The sequence below is a fragment of the Eptesicus fuscus genome, chromosome 18 (genome assembly GCF_027574615.1).
Source record: "Eptesicus fuscus isolate TK198812 chromosome 18, DD_ASM_mEF_20220401, whole genome shotgun sequence".
In the NCBI taxonomy this organism is placed as follows: domain Eukaryota; kingdom Metazoa; phylum Chordata; class Mammalia; order Chiroptera; family Vespertilionidae; genus Eptesicus; species Eptesicus fuscus.
The window spans coordinates 33378181-33392132 of record NC_072490.1 but is presented as its reverse complement, the minus strand read 5'-3'; the positions used below and the strand labels follow the sequence as shown (position 1 = coordinate 33392132).

General features: G+C 46.9%; 1 protein-coding gene across 2 annotated transcripts in view; it reads left to right on the top strand.

Annotated features, from left to right (window-relative positions):
- Positions 1-13487, top strand: part of XPC (XPC complex subunit, DNA damage recognition and repair factor) — a 28009-nt gene extending 14522 nt beyond the window's left edge. For both annotated transcript variants that reach the window (XM_054729940.1, XM_054729941.1), the window contains 11 exons: positions 166-323; positions 825-945; positions 2358-2447; positions 2599-3486; positions 5134-5294; positions 6709-6790; positions 9908-10042; positions 10122-10291; positions 10852-10945; positions 11478-11567; positions 12604-13487. In XM_054729940.1, the coding sequence (XP_054585915.1) occupies positions 166-323; positions 825-945; positions 2358-2447; positions 2599-3486; positions 5134-5294; positions 6709-6790; positions 9908-10042; positions 10122-10291; positions 10852-10945; positions 11478-11567; positions 12604-12816 (2202 nt within the window). In that variant the 3' untranslated portion in view covers positions 12817-13487. The remainder of the gene's footprint in view (positions 1-165; positions 324-824; positions 946-2357; positions 2448-2598; positions 3487-5133; positions 5295-6708; positions 6791-9907; positions 10043-10121; positions 10292-10851; positions 10946-11477; positions 11568-12603) is intronic.
- Positions 13488-13952: the final 465 nt, after the last annotated feature.

Here is a 13952-nt window from a genome sequence, read left to right as displayed (position 1 = left end):
ATGTTTTTCCCCCCTCCCTCGTCTCTGAAATCAATAAAAGCATATTTTCAAAACAGAAATATCAACAAATACATCCTACCTACAAAATGTCTTTTAATTCAGCAGCAAAAATCCCTCTAATGTTCAGCTTTTCTTTCATGTCTTCCTTTTTCTCTTTCTCTCCAGGTTCACCTTCTGTGTCTGTTAGCAAATGGCTTCTATCGAAATCGCATCTGCAACCAGCTCGATCTTCAGGCTATTAGCCTCTCCATCATCCCAATTCGCTTTACCAAAGTGCCTCCGCAAGACGTGGACATCTGCTACCTGACAAACCTGGTGAAATGGTATGGCCCTCTGGCCTGTGCTGCACAGCCTTAGTGTAGGATTTGTGTGTGTCTCAGAGGTTGGGGCCAGTCACTTAACACAGATATCCCCTGAGGTGATCCTGTAAGCCAGGCAGTGGGCACAGCATTGAAGACAGAGAATTGTCAGTCATGATCTCTGTCCTGGAAGAGCTCCCAGGTGAGTCTGGGTGATAAATATACCCCCATGTAATTAGTGTGACCATTGCTCCGGAAGCAGTGTGCTGGGCACTGCGGGCACACAGAGCCAGGGCACTTATCTCAGCTGGGGGGCCTGGGAAGGCTCCAGAGCGAGGTAAAGTCTGGATTGAGTCTTTAGTGATGAGTAGGAGTTACCCAAACTGGGTGGGAAAAGTAGAACAAAAGCAGGCAGGGCTCCCAATTTCCTTCGCAGACTGCCCCTTCTGATTTTCTTGTCTATAAAGAACAGAGTTCCTCTTTGCTCTGACTTCTCACACAAGGGAATGCCCGGCTTCTCTCCAGGTTCATTGGAACATTTACAGTTAACTCTGACCTTTCAATCAGCGAACAAGACGGCCTGCAAACTACGTTGGAAAGGAGATTTGCGATTTACTCTGCACGAGATGATGAAGAATTGGTCCATGTGAGTGATGCTTCCTGGCAGCACTATTTTTATTACTGTAGCAAATGACGATGGCAGTCATGTGCGAGATATAAAGTAAAACTAGTGCTGCAGCTCAAAGAGGCTAAGTAACTTTCTTAGGGTCACTCAGTTGACAAGCATTGGAATCAGGGTTGGGACCAGCGTGTGAGTTGAAGCCTACACTCTTTCTATTACTTGGTGTCCTCGTGTGTGAATTTTTGGTCAGGTGCCCTAGAATTGTTTCCTTTAACTATTTAGAAGTTGTGTTCAGAAGTTCCAAGGAAATGTTTCAAATTGGTTGCTGAAATCCTTAAGAAAGAGTTTCCATACCTTCCAATTTGGGTGATGGCATTGGCCGGCAGCCATGCAGTGAGGAGCGTTGTATCTACCAAAAGGAGTCCTGGTGAAGAGGTCTTATGTGTGGACAGGCTTTGCAGCATGCTGGAAAATGCCCTCAGGTGAGGCTCTGTCTGAGTAAAACAAAAACAGAGGTAGGTATTTGGTTTAATCCCTGGAAGATGCCTGTGAATACGTAACACTTGTGCCTGAGCCTCAAATTCCCTGTTTGTTTAGGGAAATCGACCAGACCTTTTGAATCTTACAGACTAAGTGCCTGTCATCTTGACCTCTCTTCTGACTTGGCTTGATAAAGTCTAAGATGCCTGGCATGGCCAGTAATGATGCTGTATTACCTCCATCCTGAGGAAAACATTAATATTTTAGTGTTGTCCTCCCAAGCTTTGTTCCTGTGTATTTGTGGACAGATACTAGTATACTGGTTTTGTTTGTGACGGTGTTTTTAAAGCAAAAAAATATAGTGGGTTTTTTTTAAAGATGAACAATTTAGTGATGTTTAGTGTATTTAGAGTTTTGTTTGACAACCACCTTGGTTTCCAAAACATTTTTGTTACCCCAAAAGGAAATCCTGTTCCCTTTAAACAGTTACTCCTTCTTCTCCCTCCTCCCACCTCCTCATACACCTGGCAACCACCAATGTGCATTCTGTCTAATAATTTATATATTCTGGGTATTTCATATAAAAGATAAGCTGAATAAAAACCCACCACATATAAACAGCCATAACCCAATATATACAGGGGTAGGTCCTTTTCCAAATATGCATATATGTTTATATTTGTGTATAATTTATTCTTAGAGAAATTAGCATTATATATTTAAACACAAACATCTCGTTTTCTTTACTATATAGTGAACATTTTTCTGTTTTTCTACAAAGATAGATCTCTGCTACATCGTTTTTAATAGTGTCGAGGGTTCCAGACTCCTAGTGTTAGACAGCTTGGTTATTTCTAACTTTTCCCTATTATAAATGAGCACCACCACCACCACATTTAATTAATTAAACCCTTAATCCTTTCTGAGGATAAATGTGTTATCCTTGTTCATTACAGATATTTTTACTGATGCTCCGGGCCCTGCAGCTCCCAACCCGACTGGTATTGTCTCTACAGCCAGTTCCTCTGAAGTTGTCAGTAGCCAAGGTGAGGTTCTCGGGGCTTCCAGAGAAAAGGGTAGTTGGCCAGGGAGAAGGGAGAAATTATCAAAATTGGTCATTAGTCTGTTTTTAATGGTCAGATTACAGGGTCTCTGTCTTATCATTAGCAAAAAAAGAAAATTTCTCTTTTGTTTAAGGGAAAGAAGCCTAAAGAGAGATCCACAGAGGGTCCTGAAGGCTCCTCAGAAACTTCCAGCCAAGTCTCAGAAAATCAAACCAAACCAAAGACCAGCAGAGGAACCAGAAAAGAGGGCACTTCTTCTAAAGGCACCAACAGTGCAAGTGCCAAAGGGAAGAGGAGTAAGGCAGCTGCCGTGGGGAAGAAACGGAGAGAGCCCTCCTCCAGTGGGGGAGAAGAGGGCAAGGCGGAAGAGCAGGAGAAAACCCAGAGACAATTGCTTGGCCGGGAGCAACGGGTGGCCTCCAGGGTGTCTTACAAAGAGGAGAGTGGGAGTGATGAGACCAACAGTGGCTCTGACTTCGAGCTCTCCAGTGGGGAAGCCCATCATCCATCCGATGAGGATTCTGAGCCTGGTCCTTCGAGGCAGAGGAGGGCCCCGGCCCCTCAGAGGACAAAGGCAGGGTCCAAAAGTGACTCCAGGACCCGACATGGGAGCCACCCTAAGCATCCTGACTCTCCAGCAGCATCCACAAGCTCTTCAAGCAGTAAGAATAAGAGAGGCAAGAAAATGTCCAGTGATGGTGAGGGGACAGAAAAAGGGAAAACAGCTGGTGTGGACCAGTGGCTAGAGGTGTTCTGTGAGCGGGAGGAAAAATGGGTGTGTGTGGACTGTGTGCATGGTGTGGTGGGCCAGGCTGTGACATGTTACAGATACGCCACCAAGCCCATGGCCTACGTTGTGGGCTTTGACAATGATGGTTGGGTCCGGGATGTCACCCAGAGGTATGACCCAGCCTGGATGACAGCGACCCGCAAGTGCCGGGTTGATGCCAAGTGGTGGGCTGAAACCCTGAGACCCTACCAGAGCCCATTGGTGGAAAGGGAAAAGAAAGAAGACTTGGAGGTAAGGCCTCGGCTGCCACGGGCTCAAAGACTCAGTCAAGTTATTAAAATTATTCCCATATTTGAGCACTTTTGTATGCCCAGCCCTGTGTTGGGTATTTTTAGTGTTTATCTCATTAGTTATCACAACTCTATAAAGCTGGAGCTATTACTGCCTTTTTTTTTTTTTTTTTTATCAGTTAAGAATTTAGGATTGAAGCGATTGACTGACTGACTTGGCATTTGAACCCAGGTCTATCTGGCTTTGAAGCCTGTATACTTGTAGTTATTGCCCAGTTATAAATTTGGAGCTTTAAAATAATTTATGCAACTCATGCTGAGGGAAAGAAGAAAAAACTCATTAATATGATTACCACCCTCCTTTTCAGGCTGTACCCATTCACAAAACACATACACAACCCCCCATGGATCTAGAACACTCATCTCCTGGGAAGGAAGGGACTCGGATGAGGAATACCTTCAGTCTGTTGAGAAGGCACACTGGGAAGCTGACTTCTAGACTGAAAGGACCTGGTGTGTCGCTTGGTTTTAGGAGGAGGCCTGAGCTGCTATGCACAGCAGTGGTGGCATTGAGTGGAGCTCAGCATTTCCACATGGGAACATGCCCAGATTTGCTGGCAAATTGTTCCCAGTTCCTCAGATGGGCAAACCATGGGCTTATTTAGCATTCTCTGTATCGTACAGCATCCTGCATTGAGAGTTTCCTCTGGGGGTGTTCTGGTTCTTTTTACTGAAAAATGTCGGAGTAGATGGGAATTGTGCAGATGGCATTGTGACTAACCTAATAAAGTCTGTACTGGAAGCTAACCATGTGGAGGTTATCCTGCTCCTGGCTACTCCATATTGCCCATCCTCACTAATATATTTGGGGGTTTTCAAGAACTGCTAAGGAACTGCCTACGAAACCTTGGTGAATCAGAATTACAGCAGTGGAATTGTCCACTGAAAAATCAAATTCCTGCCCTAGCTGGTTTGGCTCAGTGGATAGAGCGTCAGCCTGCGGACTGAAGGGTCCCAGGTTCGATTCTGGTCAAGGGCACATGCCTGAGTTGCGGGCTCAATCCCCAGTGTGGGGGTCTTGCAGGAGGTAGCCGATCAATGATTCTCTCTCATCATTGATGTTTTTCTCTCTCTATCCCCCTCTTCCTTCCTCTCTGAATCAATAAAAATATATTAAAAACAAAGAAAAATTAGATTCCTTATAGAAGTGCCAAAAGAACATGTATTATAATAGACTAAAAAAAGTCACAAGATGTGAACAACTCATTTTGATTTCCTGTGAGCAGTTAAGGAAACCCACGCTGCAGAATAGTGATGCCACTTGGAGATAAGACCTCTTTCCTGAAGAGAACTGTTTTTGTTCCTTGGAACTCCTTAGTAGAGTGGACACTCATCTGCTAGGGCTCGCTGAGGAATAGTTAGATGACTTTACAAAGTTGCTATAAGCCACAGAATTATTTGATTCTTCATAGCTTTTGATTTATCTGAAACCTTAACAACAGAGCTACAAAGGCAATTTTACAATCATTGGTGCTCATGAAACCTCTGCTTCATAGTCTGTGAACAAGTTGGTCTGAGGATTACCCATATCAAACCTCACTTCCTCTTCTAAACCACATGCTCAACATTCTCTCTCTGGCCTTTGCAGTTTCAGGCAAAGCACCTGGACCAGCCTTTGCCCACTGTCATTGGCACATATAAGAACCACCCTCTGTACGCCCTGAAGAGGCATCTCCTGAAATACGAGGCCATCTATCCTGAGACAGCCGCCATCATTGGGTATTGTCGTGGAGAAGCTGTCTACTCCAGGTACGTCTGGTGGGCTTCCTGATGGCCCGCGATTATCAGCCTCCTGGGGCAAGGGCTGATAATATCATTTATCAGGATGAGTTTTACAGTGTGTGCATGTGCTATTGTGTGTGGGGATGGGTAGAAGAGATTAAAGATTGGAAATTAAAACAACATGGAATAAAAGATAAACAGGAAGGAAAAAGTTATAGGGGGAAAATAAAAATAGGACAAGTAAGGTTTATATAGGGCAATATAAACACACCCCTCAAATATAAATTAAAAATATACAAAAGGAAATAAAAAATTTGGTAATGAAAGTTAAAGTGTTTGGATATTTTAATATGTACAAAGCTTCTGTTTTGGAAGATGAAGAGTTCTGAAGATGGATAGTGGTGATGGTTGACAACAGTGTGAATGTACTTAATGCTACTGAACCATACACTTAAAAATGGCAAAATAGTAAATTTTTATGTTATGTATGTTTTACCATAGTAGAAATACTGAAGAAGTGAAGGGAGAAAGAGTAGGAAATGAATGTAAAATATATACAAAATTAAAACAGAAAAATATTTAATATAAATAAAAGGTGAAGAAAAAATAAAAGTAGAAGCAGAGCTTTTAAGAAATAGCAGTAGAAAGAACACAAAAATATTTTTTAAATTATTAAAATACAAGACCAAAAAATAGATGTTGTTAAGAAATGTGAAGAGAGAGAGAAAAGGAGATACAGGGAAACTTCATGAGTAGATGGTTTGAGTCCTCTGACTGGGGACCACTTCCTGCATGCCAGTCCTGCAGGGAGTCACCCTGGACCCTCAGTTCAGGGTCTGTATTGGAAAGTAGAATTGCAAGGCTGGGGGATAGCTCTTAGCTCTGGAAGGAGAGTGAAGCCAGATGATCTCTCCCCATAACCACAGGCCGCCAGGAATTATTTGACCGTTCCATGTGCATGAGTCTTAATTCCATGGTAATTTATTAACGCAATTATAATTTCCATGTAGTCTTTTGGGTTCACTACCCCTTCCCTGGACACTTGTCCCTCTGGTATTGGCAGCAGACCAGATCCTGGGCAGGCATGTGCTCAGTGGTGAGGAAATGTGCCTTCAGGTCTCCCTCTATAGGCTGCAAAGGGACTCTCATTATGGGAGGAGAGGTGAGGGTACCACATGAAGCCTAAGACAGAAGTGTGTTTCTGTTTAGGGTTTGTAAGTGAACTCACACACCCACTAAGATGGGAAGTCCAAGTTTACTGTTTGCCTGAGGCAGGTCCCCTGGCTTCCTCAGGAGCAGAGCCTGAGAAGAGCACACAGGCTGTGCTCTTCCTCCTGGGAGGTCCTATGAGCACCCAGGTCCTCAGGCTTCCTCTCCATACTGTGCTCCATCAGGGTGTGAACTGAGTTTCTCCTTTGTCTCCCTCTGTTGGCTCCGGCAGGGATTGCGTGCAAACCCTGCACTCCAGGGACACATGGCTGAAACAAGGAAGAGTGGTGAGGCTTGGAGAAGTGCCCTACAAGGTAACCGGATCTGGGTGGGCACCCTCCAGACGAGGGCATCAGGAGGCTCAGGACCAAGACTGAGTGGAACAGCTGAGTGCAGAGGAGTGAAGACTGAGGGCTGCTGAGTGCATGCCCAGGATAGGAACCCAGGTCTGCTTTCCTAGCTTGAGAAGAGAAAAGTATTTAAATGATGTCTAACTTTAATGAGGAATTTGTAAGAGATGGATTGTCCAGAGCGTGCAAGAAATCGACACCAAAAGGCAGCCCTCAGACTCCTGGTGTGTGTGTGCTCAAAGGCCGTGTAGATTGGAACTGTTACTGAGCTGCTCTAAGAGGCCAAAGCCCTGCTTTATGTAGACACATTCGCCAGTCATCAGTGTCCTTCCGCTTGGCAACTTACCATGTATTTTGTATATATATGCTCTCTACTGAGTCTCAACAGCCATGGGAGTTAGCATTATGATGCCCATTTTACGTATGAGAAAATGGAAATGGGAGAAATTACTTGTCCAAGGCCTTACAGTTAGGAAAATGGGTGCCCAGACAACAATCCCAGGCCCTGCCTCTACTCCAGTATCATTTCTCTCCCTCTGTGCTCCTGCTCTCAGGCCAGCTGCCTGCGAGAAATAGGGATTCAGTACAGTACCACAAAGGCTTGTCACAGGACACATAGCCGGTCACAGAGACACATTTGTTCTTTTTTGTCAGAATCCAAAAGGAGCCCTTTGGGTTGTGAGACTAGGGAGCTTGGCAGGGAGTGGAGACACCTCAATTTGGTGGGAAGGAGCTGCAGGCCTTGGGAGCGGGTCACTGCCAAAAGCAGGCTTGAGTGCATTATGCTGCCTGCGTGGACCGCTAGGGTTTCCATATCAAATAACCAGTCTCTTCATTCTAAAGTGGCACTGTCTGATTGCAATATAAGGGGAGCCACAAATTTAAAATTTTTAGTAGCTATACTTAAATATTTTAATATTTTAACATCAATACTAATAAAAGCGTAATATGCTAATTAGACCGGACGTCTTCTGGACATCCTCCCTGACAAAGCCAGGCCCAGGCGAAGCCGCCCCCAGTCCTGGGCGCCTCCAGTCAGCCAGGGCAAAGCCAGCCTGGGTCCCAGGTGCCTGCGGCCAGCCAGAGGGAGGGAAGCCTGGGTCCCGGGTGCCTGCAGTCGGCTGGAGGAGGGAAGCCTGGGTCTTGGGGGAGGTGGGGGGTGCCAAGCCAGAGGCGGTTAGGGGTGATCAGGCCAGCAAGGGAGCAGTTAGGGGTGATCAGGCAGGCAGGTAAGTGGTTAGGAGTGATCAGGCAGGCAGGCTTGTGGTTAGGGGTGATCAGGCAGAGGGGTTAGGGGCTATCAGGCAGGCAGGCCAGTGGTTAGGAGCCAGCAGTTCTGGATTGCGAGAGGGTGCAGGCCGAGCTGAGGGACCCTCCCACCCACACTCCCACCCCCATGCAAGAATTTTGTGCACTGGGCTTCTAGTACTTAAATATTTTCAAATATATTTGAAATCTTGTCATTTCAAAATGTAATGTTTTGGAATGTTAACGAGATATTTTACATTATTTTTCTTAGTAAGGCTTTGAAATGTAATATTTTACTTTCAATACATCTCAACTGTGACTACTACATTTCAAATGTTCATGGCTATTACAATAGCACAGTTCTAGCATAATCCCAAATCTCAAGTCCTCCTTTTGTTCTGAAACCTACTGTCCAGCTCCCTATCTTCTCTTGCTTGGATCACAGCCACCTTCAGCTCTTCAGTTCACTGTCAATTTTGCCGTCATGGGATCTTTCTGAAACAGAGTTGCATGTGACACCTCCTGGGTAGCCCACCCTCACCCTACTCAGAGCATGTCTTTCATGAAGCACAAAACCTGTGCTACTCTGAGACTCGCCTCTTCTCCGGCCACATTTCCTCCTGCATGCCAGACTACTTGGGCAGTCCCAAATACTCGTGGTTCCAAACACCTTTTCTCAGTCCTTTTCACTTAACCAGTCCCTCTTTTGCCCTTTCAGACTCAGTGAGGTGGGGCCTGTTCTGAACAGCTTGTCTTACGCTCTCCCTCCTCAGGGCTGGGCAGGGGGTCCTGCCTGTGGGCGCCATCCTGCCTTATATTCTTTACACTGAATTGTCGTCTTCCTGTCTCCCCACAGGAGCCTGTGCTCCTTAAGAACAAAGACTGCCCTTTCTCTGCCCTAACGACTGGTGTCGCCGCGTGTCTGTAATAGATGCTCATTGGATCTTTACTTAATTAACAGCATTGGATGAATGGCTTCCTGAGAAAGGGACTGTCGTTCCCACAGGGTGACAGAGGTGGTGTGCCCAGTTTCCCTGGCAGCAATGGTCACTAGAACAGCAGTAAGCAGTCCACAGCTCGCAGATCACATCCAACCTAGGTCCTGTCTCAGAATGGCATTTACATTTTGTTATGGATTGTAAAAAGGGAGAAATAAAGAATTTGCAACAAAGGCTGTATGGGACCCTTTACAGAAAAGGTTTGCCAACCCCTGCACTAAAAGCAGCCCAGGCCCAATAGCCCATCCTTAGCCCACGCCTGTGCCACTCCTCCTCATCGAAGTTACACAACCTTTTCCTCCTCGCCAGTTCTCCCCTTCACTTCCCAGTGAAAATTTTGGTATTGACCATTAGACATCTGTAATGTAGTGTGCTCAGGGTCCCAAACTATCCGTGCCTTCCAGGGTACATGGCACAGTTAGGTTTCTAGGGTTAAATCCTGGCCCTGTCACTCACCCGGCCATGGGATCTTAAGTGACATCATTTCTGAGTTCCAGTTTCCATTTCAGTGATGAAAGTATTGAACAAAGTATAGTAATCCTCCCCTTATCTGTGGTTTTGCTGTCTGCTGTTTGTTATCCCCAATCAATCACAGTCTGAAAATATTAAATGCACACAGAGCACTGAGAACAGTGCCTGATACAGTGAGCACTCTGTAGAAGTTAGCTGGTGGTACTTGTGCTAATAGTACTCAAGGGGATAAAAAGCACACCCATCCCAGATTTGTTGGTTTGTTTTGTAACAGGTGCAAAGCACTGAACACAGGGCCTGCTATACAGTAAGCACTCAGGAAGTAGTAGCCTTTGTTGTAAACTGGCTGTTCCCTCTGGTGTAGATGGTGAAAGGCTATTCTAACCGGGCCCGGAGAGCCCGCCTTGCTGAGCCCCAGCTGCAGGACCAAAATGACCTGGGCCTGTTTGGCAAGTGGCAGACAGAGGAATACCAGCCACCCGTGGCTGTGGACGGCAAGGTAAGCGCAGCGCTCAGTGGGTCAGGACCAGGCCGCTTCATTCTGCAGCTGGCCAGACCTGGCATGCCAACCTCTGCAGGTCCCCCGGAATGAATTTGGGAACGTGTACCTCTTCCTGCCCCGCATGATGCCTGTTGGCTGTGTTCAACTGAATCTGCCCAACCTGAACCGCGTGGCTCGTAAGCTAGGCATCGACTGTGTCCCGGCCGTCACCGGCTTTGATTTCCATAAAGGATACTCCCATCCCATGTGCGTGAGGGGCCTTCCATAGAAACTGGAAGGAGGGCGGGAGGTCATGGTGAAGTGGGTGGGAAATTGGTGTGGGACTGGGGGAGGGAGAGGTCCAGTGGCTGATTTTCCAGGGTTTACTCTGAATTTGCAAATTCAGCCTTAACACTTTACCTTTTACTTTTACGCTTTGACTCTTACTCTGGCTTCTGAGAGGCAGCAAAACCAGTGAAACCAGCCCCTAACAATGTTAGATTACAACACTTTTTTCTGGGGGTGGTCACAGGTGACCTAATGGGGTCAGCGTCCTTCCTGGTTGGTGACCTCTGTCCTGCATGTAGTGGGGGTGGGCAGGGGCTCTTATCCCAGCTCTTAGGCAGGGCCCGGAAGCAGTGCCAGGTCCACAGGCTTTCCTTCTGCGTGAGTGGCATCTGTTAGCAGCTATGGCCAGGACTGTGGACGAGCTGAGTCAGGAAACCCTTCAGAGCTTAGGAGCGGCCTGCTGTCCTCCACAATGGGAGGAGGAAAGGCAAGAGCAGGAATCAGGCTCGGGAAAGTCCACCCCTGTTGCATCCCCACAGAACTGACGGGTACATAGTCTGCGAGGAATACAAAGACGTGCTCCTGGCTGCCTGGGAAAACGAGCAGGCACTCATTGAAAAGAAGGAGAAGGAGGTGAGCATTCTGGCAAGGGCTGGCCTGGGTGGGGCTTGGGGTGGGAAAGCACAATGGCAGGGGAAAGCAAGCACACTGGACGGGCAGTGCCTCACTCACAGCAGCTATAAAGGAGAGCCTGTGCACTCTGAAGCTCTTTCTGGCTCCAGCTCCATGGAAGGCCCCCTAGGGAGCCAGCACTGGAAAAAAACCATCCTTCCTACACCTCAGAATCCGCTATCTGCCTAGATCCCAGCTCCAGGGACAACTTCCCTGCTGCTGACACCTGCCTCTGTTAAAAGGAATTGTCTATGGTCCAGGTCTGGAGAACCTCCCCTAAAAATTTTGGAGTCGAAAATAATTTTAAAAAGGGCTTTTTTTATTCCTGTCATGCCTTTTATAAATCATTCCAATCTTAAAACTGAGACTTGATATAGTTAAGAAACTTTTTTTTAACCTGAAGTGTGTGTGTTTTCACAGGTTCCATCTTATTTTTCCTGAAAATAGCAGTACTCAACATTTTATGCTTACCTGTGTCGTTTTTTTGCTGCAGAAAAGGGAGAAGCGGGCACTCGAGAACTGGAAGCTGCTGGCTAAGGGACTGCTCATCAGGGAGAGGTTGAAGCTTCGCTATGGGGCCAAGGTCAGTGTGGGGCCTTCGTAAAGAAGACAGTCCTGGGGTGGAAAGGGGTACTCAGAAATCACTGGCCCGCATTCTGCCTAGACGTTAAGTCATAGATCAATCAGCTTTATGTTTTGATGCCACAGACCTGTCCCCTTACCTTGTTGGGAAAGGTGTCCTTGGAGTTGGCCTTAGCTGCCTCTTCTGGCCCCCAGCCCTGCCCGAATATCCCCTTTTCTGCTCCTATCTGCACAAGTGAGGAGGTGCGTGCTCTGGTGCTGAGCCCATTCAAAAAGAGACGAGGTCTGTACTTCTGTGTGTGACCCACCATTCAGCCCGGTGTGCTCTCAGTGCCTGCGATCCTCCCTCAGGACAGGAATACTCTCGCAGCACCTGCCATGTGGAGGCCAGTCTGTGGACACAGGTGCGGATTTGACGTGCAGGCCCGACACAGTCACATGGTGTGATCAGTACTGGGTCAGAGACAGCAGAAAAATGCTCTGGGAGCAGCTGTGACCACACATCTCCTACCCCACATGCTGCTTATTTGCCTTTAAAAAATACTCTTGTCATGCTTCTCCCTCAAATCCCATCAATGACCTCTTCACCGGGCTTCATGCCTGACTGGTTCCTTTCCAGCACTGTGCTCTCACCCTCTGCATCCAGCTCCCCGCCCCAGCCGGCCCAGGCTCAAGGAGTACCCCCTCAGAGCACTGGGCACTTTTGTTCAGAAGTGAAGTAATACGTGCAAAGCACCAGTCAGTAACGATCTCCTAGATTTGATTGTACACTCCCTGAGGGTAGTTTCCTGCCTAGACATCTTGGTGTTCCCTCAGCTTGTAAGTTACCAGTACCTGCTTGGATGAGTCCCCAGTCTGAGGAAGACACAGGAAGACAGGCCTTAGTTCTCCCCCAGCCCCATGCAGTACCCTTGTCCTCCAAGCCACACGGCTCCAGGCAGCCTGTTGATAGCTTTACTGCCTCGTGAGGGTGTTTGCTCGTATCTATCTGGTCACTGACCCGTGGCCTATGTTTCCCTGCACTGCCCCCTCTCCAGAGTGGAGCAGAAACTCCCCACCCAGCAGGAGGTGGGCTCTCTTCTGATGAAGAGGAAGGAACCAGCTCGCAAGCAGAAGCGGCCAAGATCCTGGCTGCTTCCTGGCCCCAGAACCGAGAAGCTAAAGAAGAGCAGAAGCCAAATTGCCCTAAGAAAACCAAAAGGGAAAAAAAGGCGGAGGCTTCCCACCTGTTCCCATTTGAGAGGTTATGATGTGAGGAGCCTTCTCATGACAGGATCTGGCCCTTGAGCCCGACACCTCCCCAGGCCTTGAGGCCATGGTATCTCCACGGAGAAGGCAAACAAGCAGCGTGGGTTGCAGACAAGGATCCGGGGACAGCAGGGTCAAATTGAGGTGGTGGTGCAGGTCTAGTGTGGCCCCAGTCCTTGTCAGATTCACTCAACATAGGGCCTTCAAAGTTTCTTGCTCCCACACCCCATGTTTTGAGCTATGGAACCCTTCCCTGGAGACCCTTGTGCACTTAGACCTGCTTCTTCCCATCTTTTGAAACATGAGTCAGTTTTTTTTATAGAGACCCCTGGGAAATTTTCGGATAATGGTACATTAGGAATGCACCAGTCCTTTCTTCCAGATTCTTCATCTGTCAGACACTGGTGCTCTCACCTCTCTTACAGACTTCAGACCCTCTCTCTGCAGGCCACTCATTTTCCCTCAATCAGGTTTACTAATACTGTCTAATGCTGCCTCTTTATAGCATGGGGAGCACAGGTCAACTCGGATTCTGGTATTGTTGGGATCCACTTTTCGAAGTTACATTTCATGATGGCAGAAGACTAGAATCATTACTGGATAAATTGTATAAAGCTCTATGGCACTGTAGGTATTTAGAATAACATTTTGAGAAAAAAAATAAAGCATTTATCTAAAAAGACTCAGCTCTACATTTTCTTTCAGATTTTGCATCAGCTCAGAAAACATGCTGTGATTTGTACACATGTCAAGACTACTACATTAAAGATAAGTTCTGTTTTCTTGTAGGCTGGGGGCTTACATACATGGATTTTTTTTTTTTCTATGTTTAAGCAAGGAGGTATTATTTAATCTTTGACAGGAGCCAATAAAAATTTGAATCAGTTTTATCCAAGGGAAACAAACAAAACACTTGAGGTATGACTCATATGCAAAAAAAGCCTGGCAGGGAGACTCTTGCTGAGAAACAAATGGGTTGCCATGGAAACTGCAGAACCTCACTATTCCTGCACCAGAGCCCTTCCTCTCCTAGAGGTAAGCGACTTGCTTTCTGGGAATTCAGTCGAGCATCATCCTGTCTCCCCAAACCAACCTGTTTTTCAGGCAGAGGTCAGCTCCTAGGAGGCACTATGGAAGT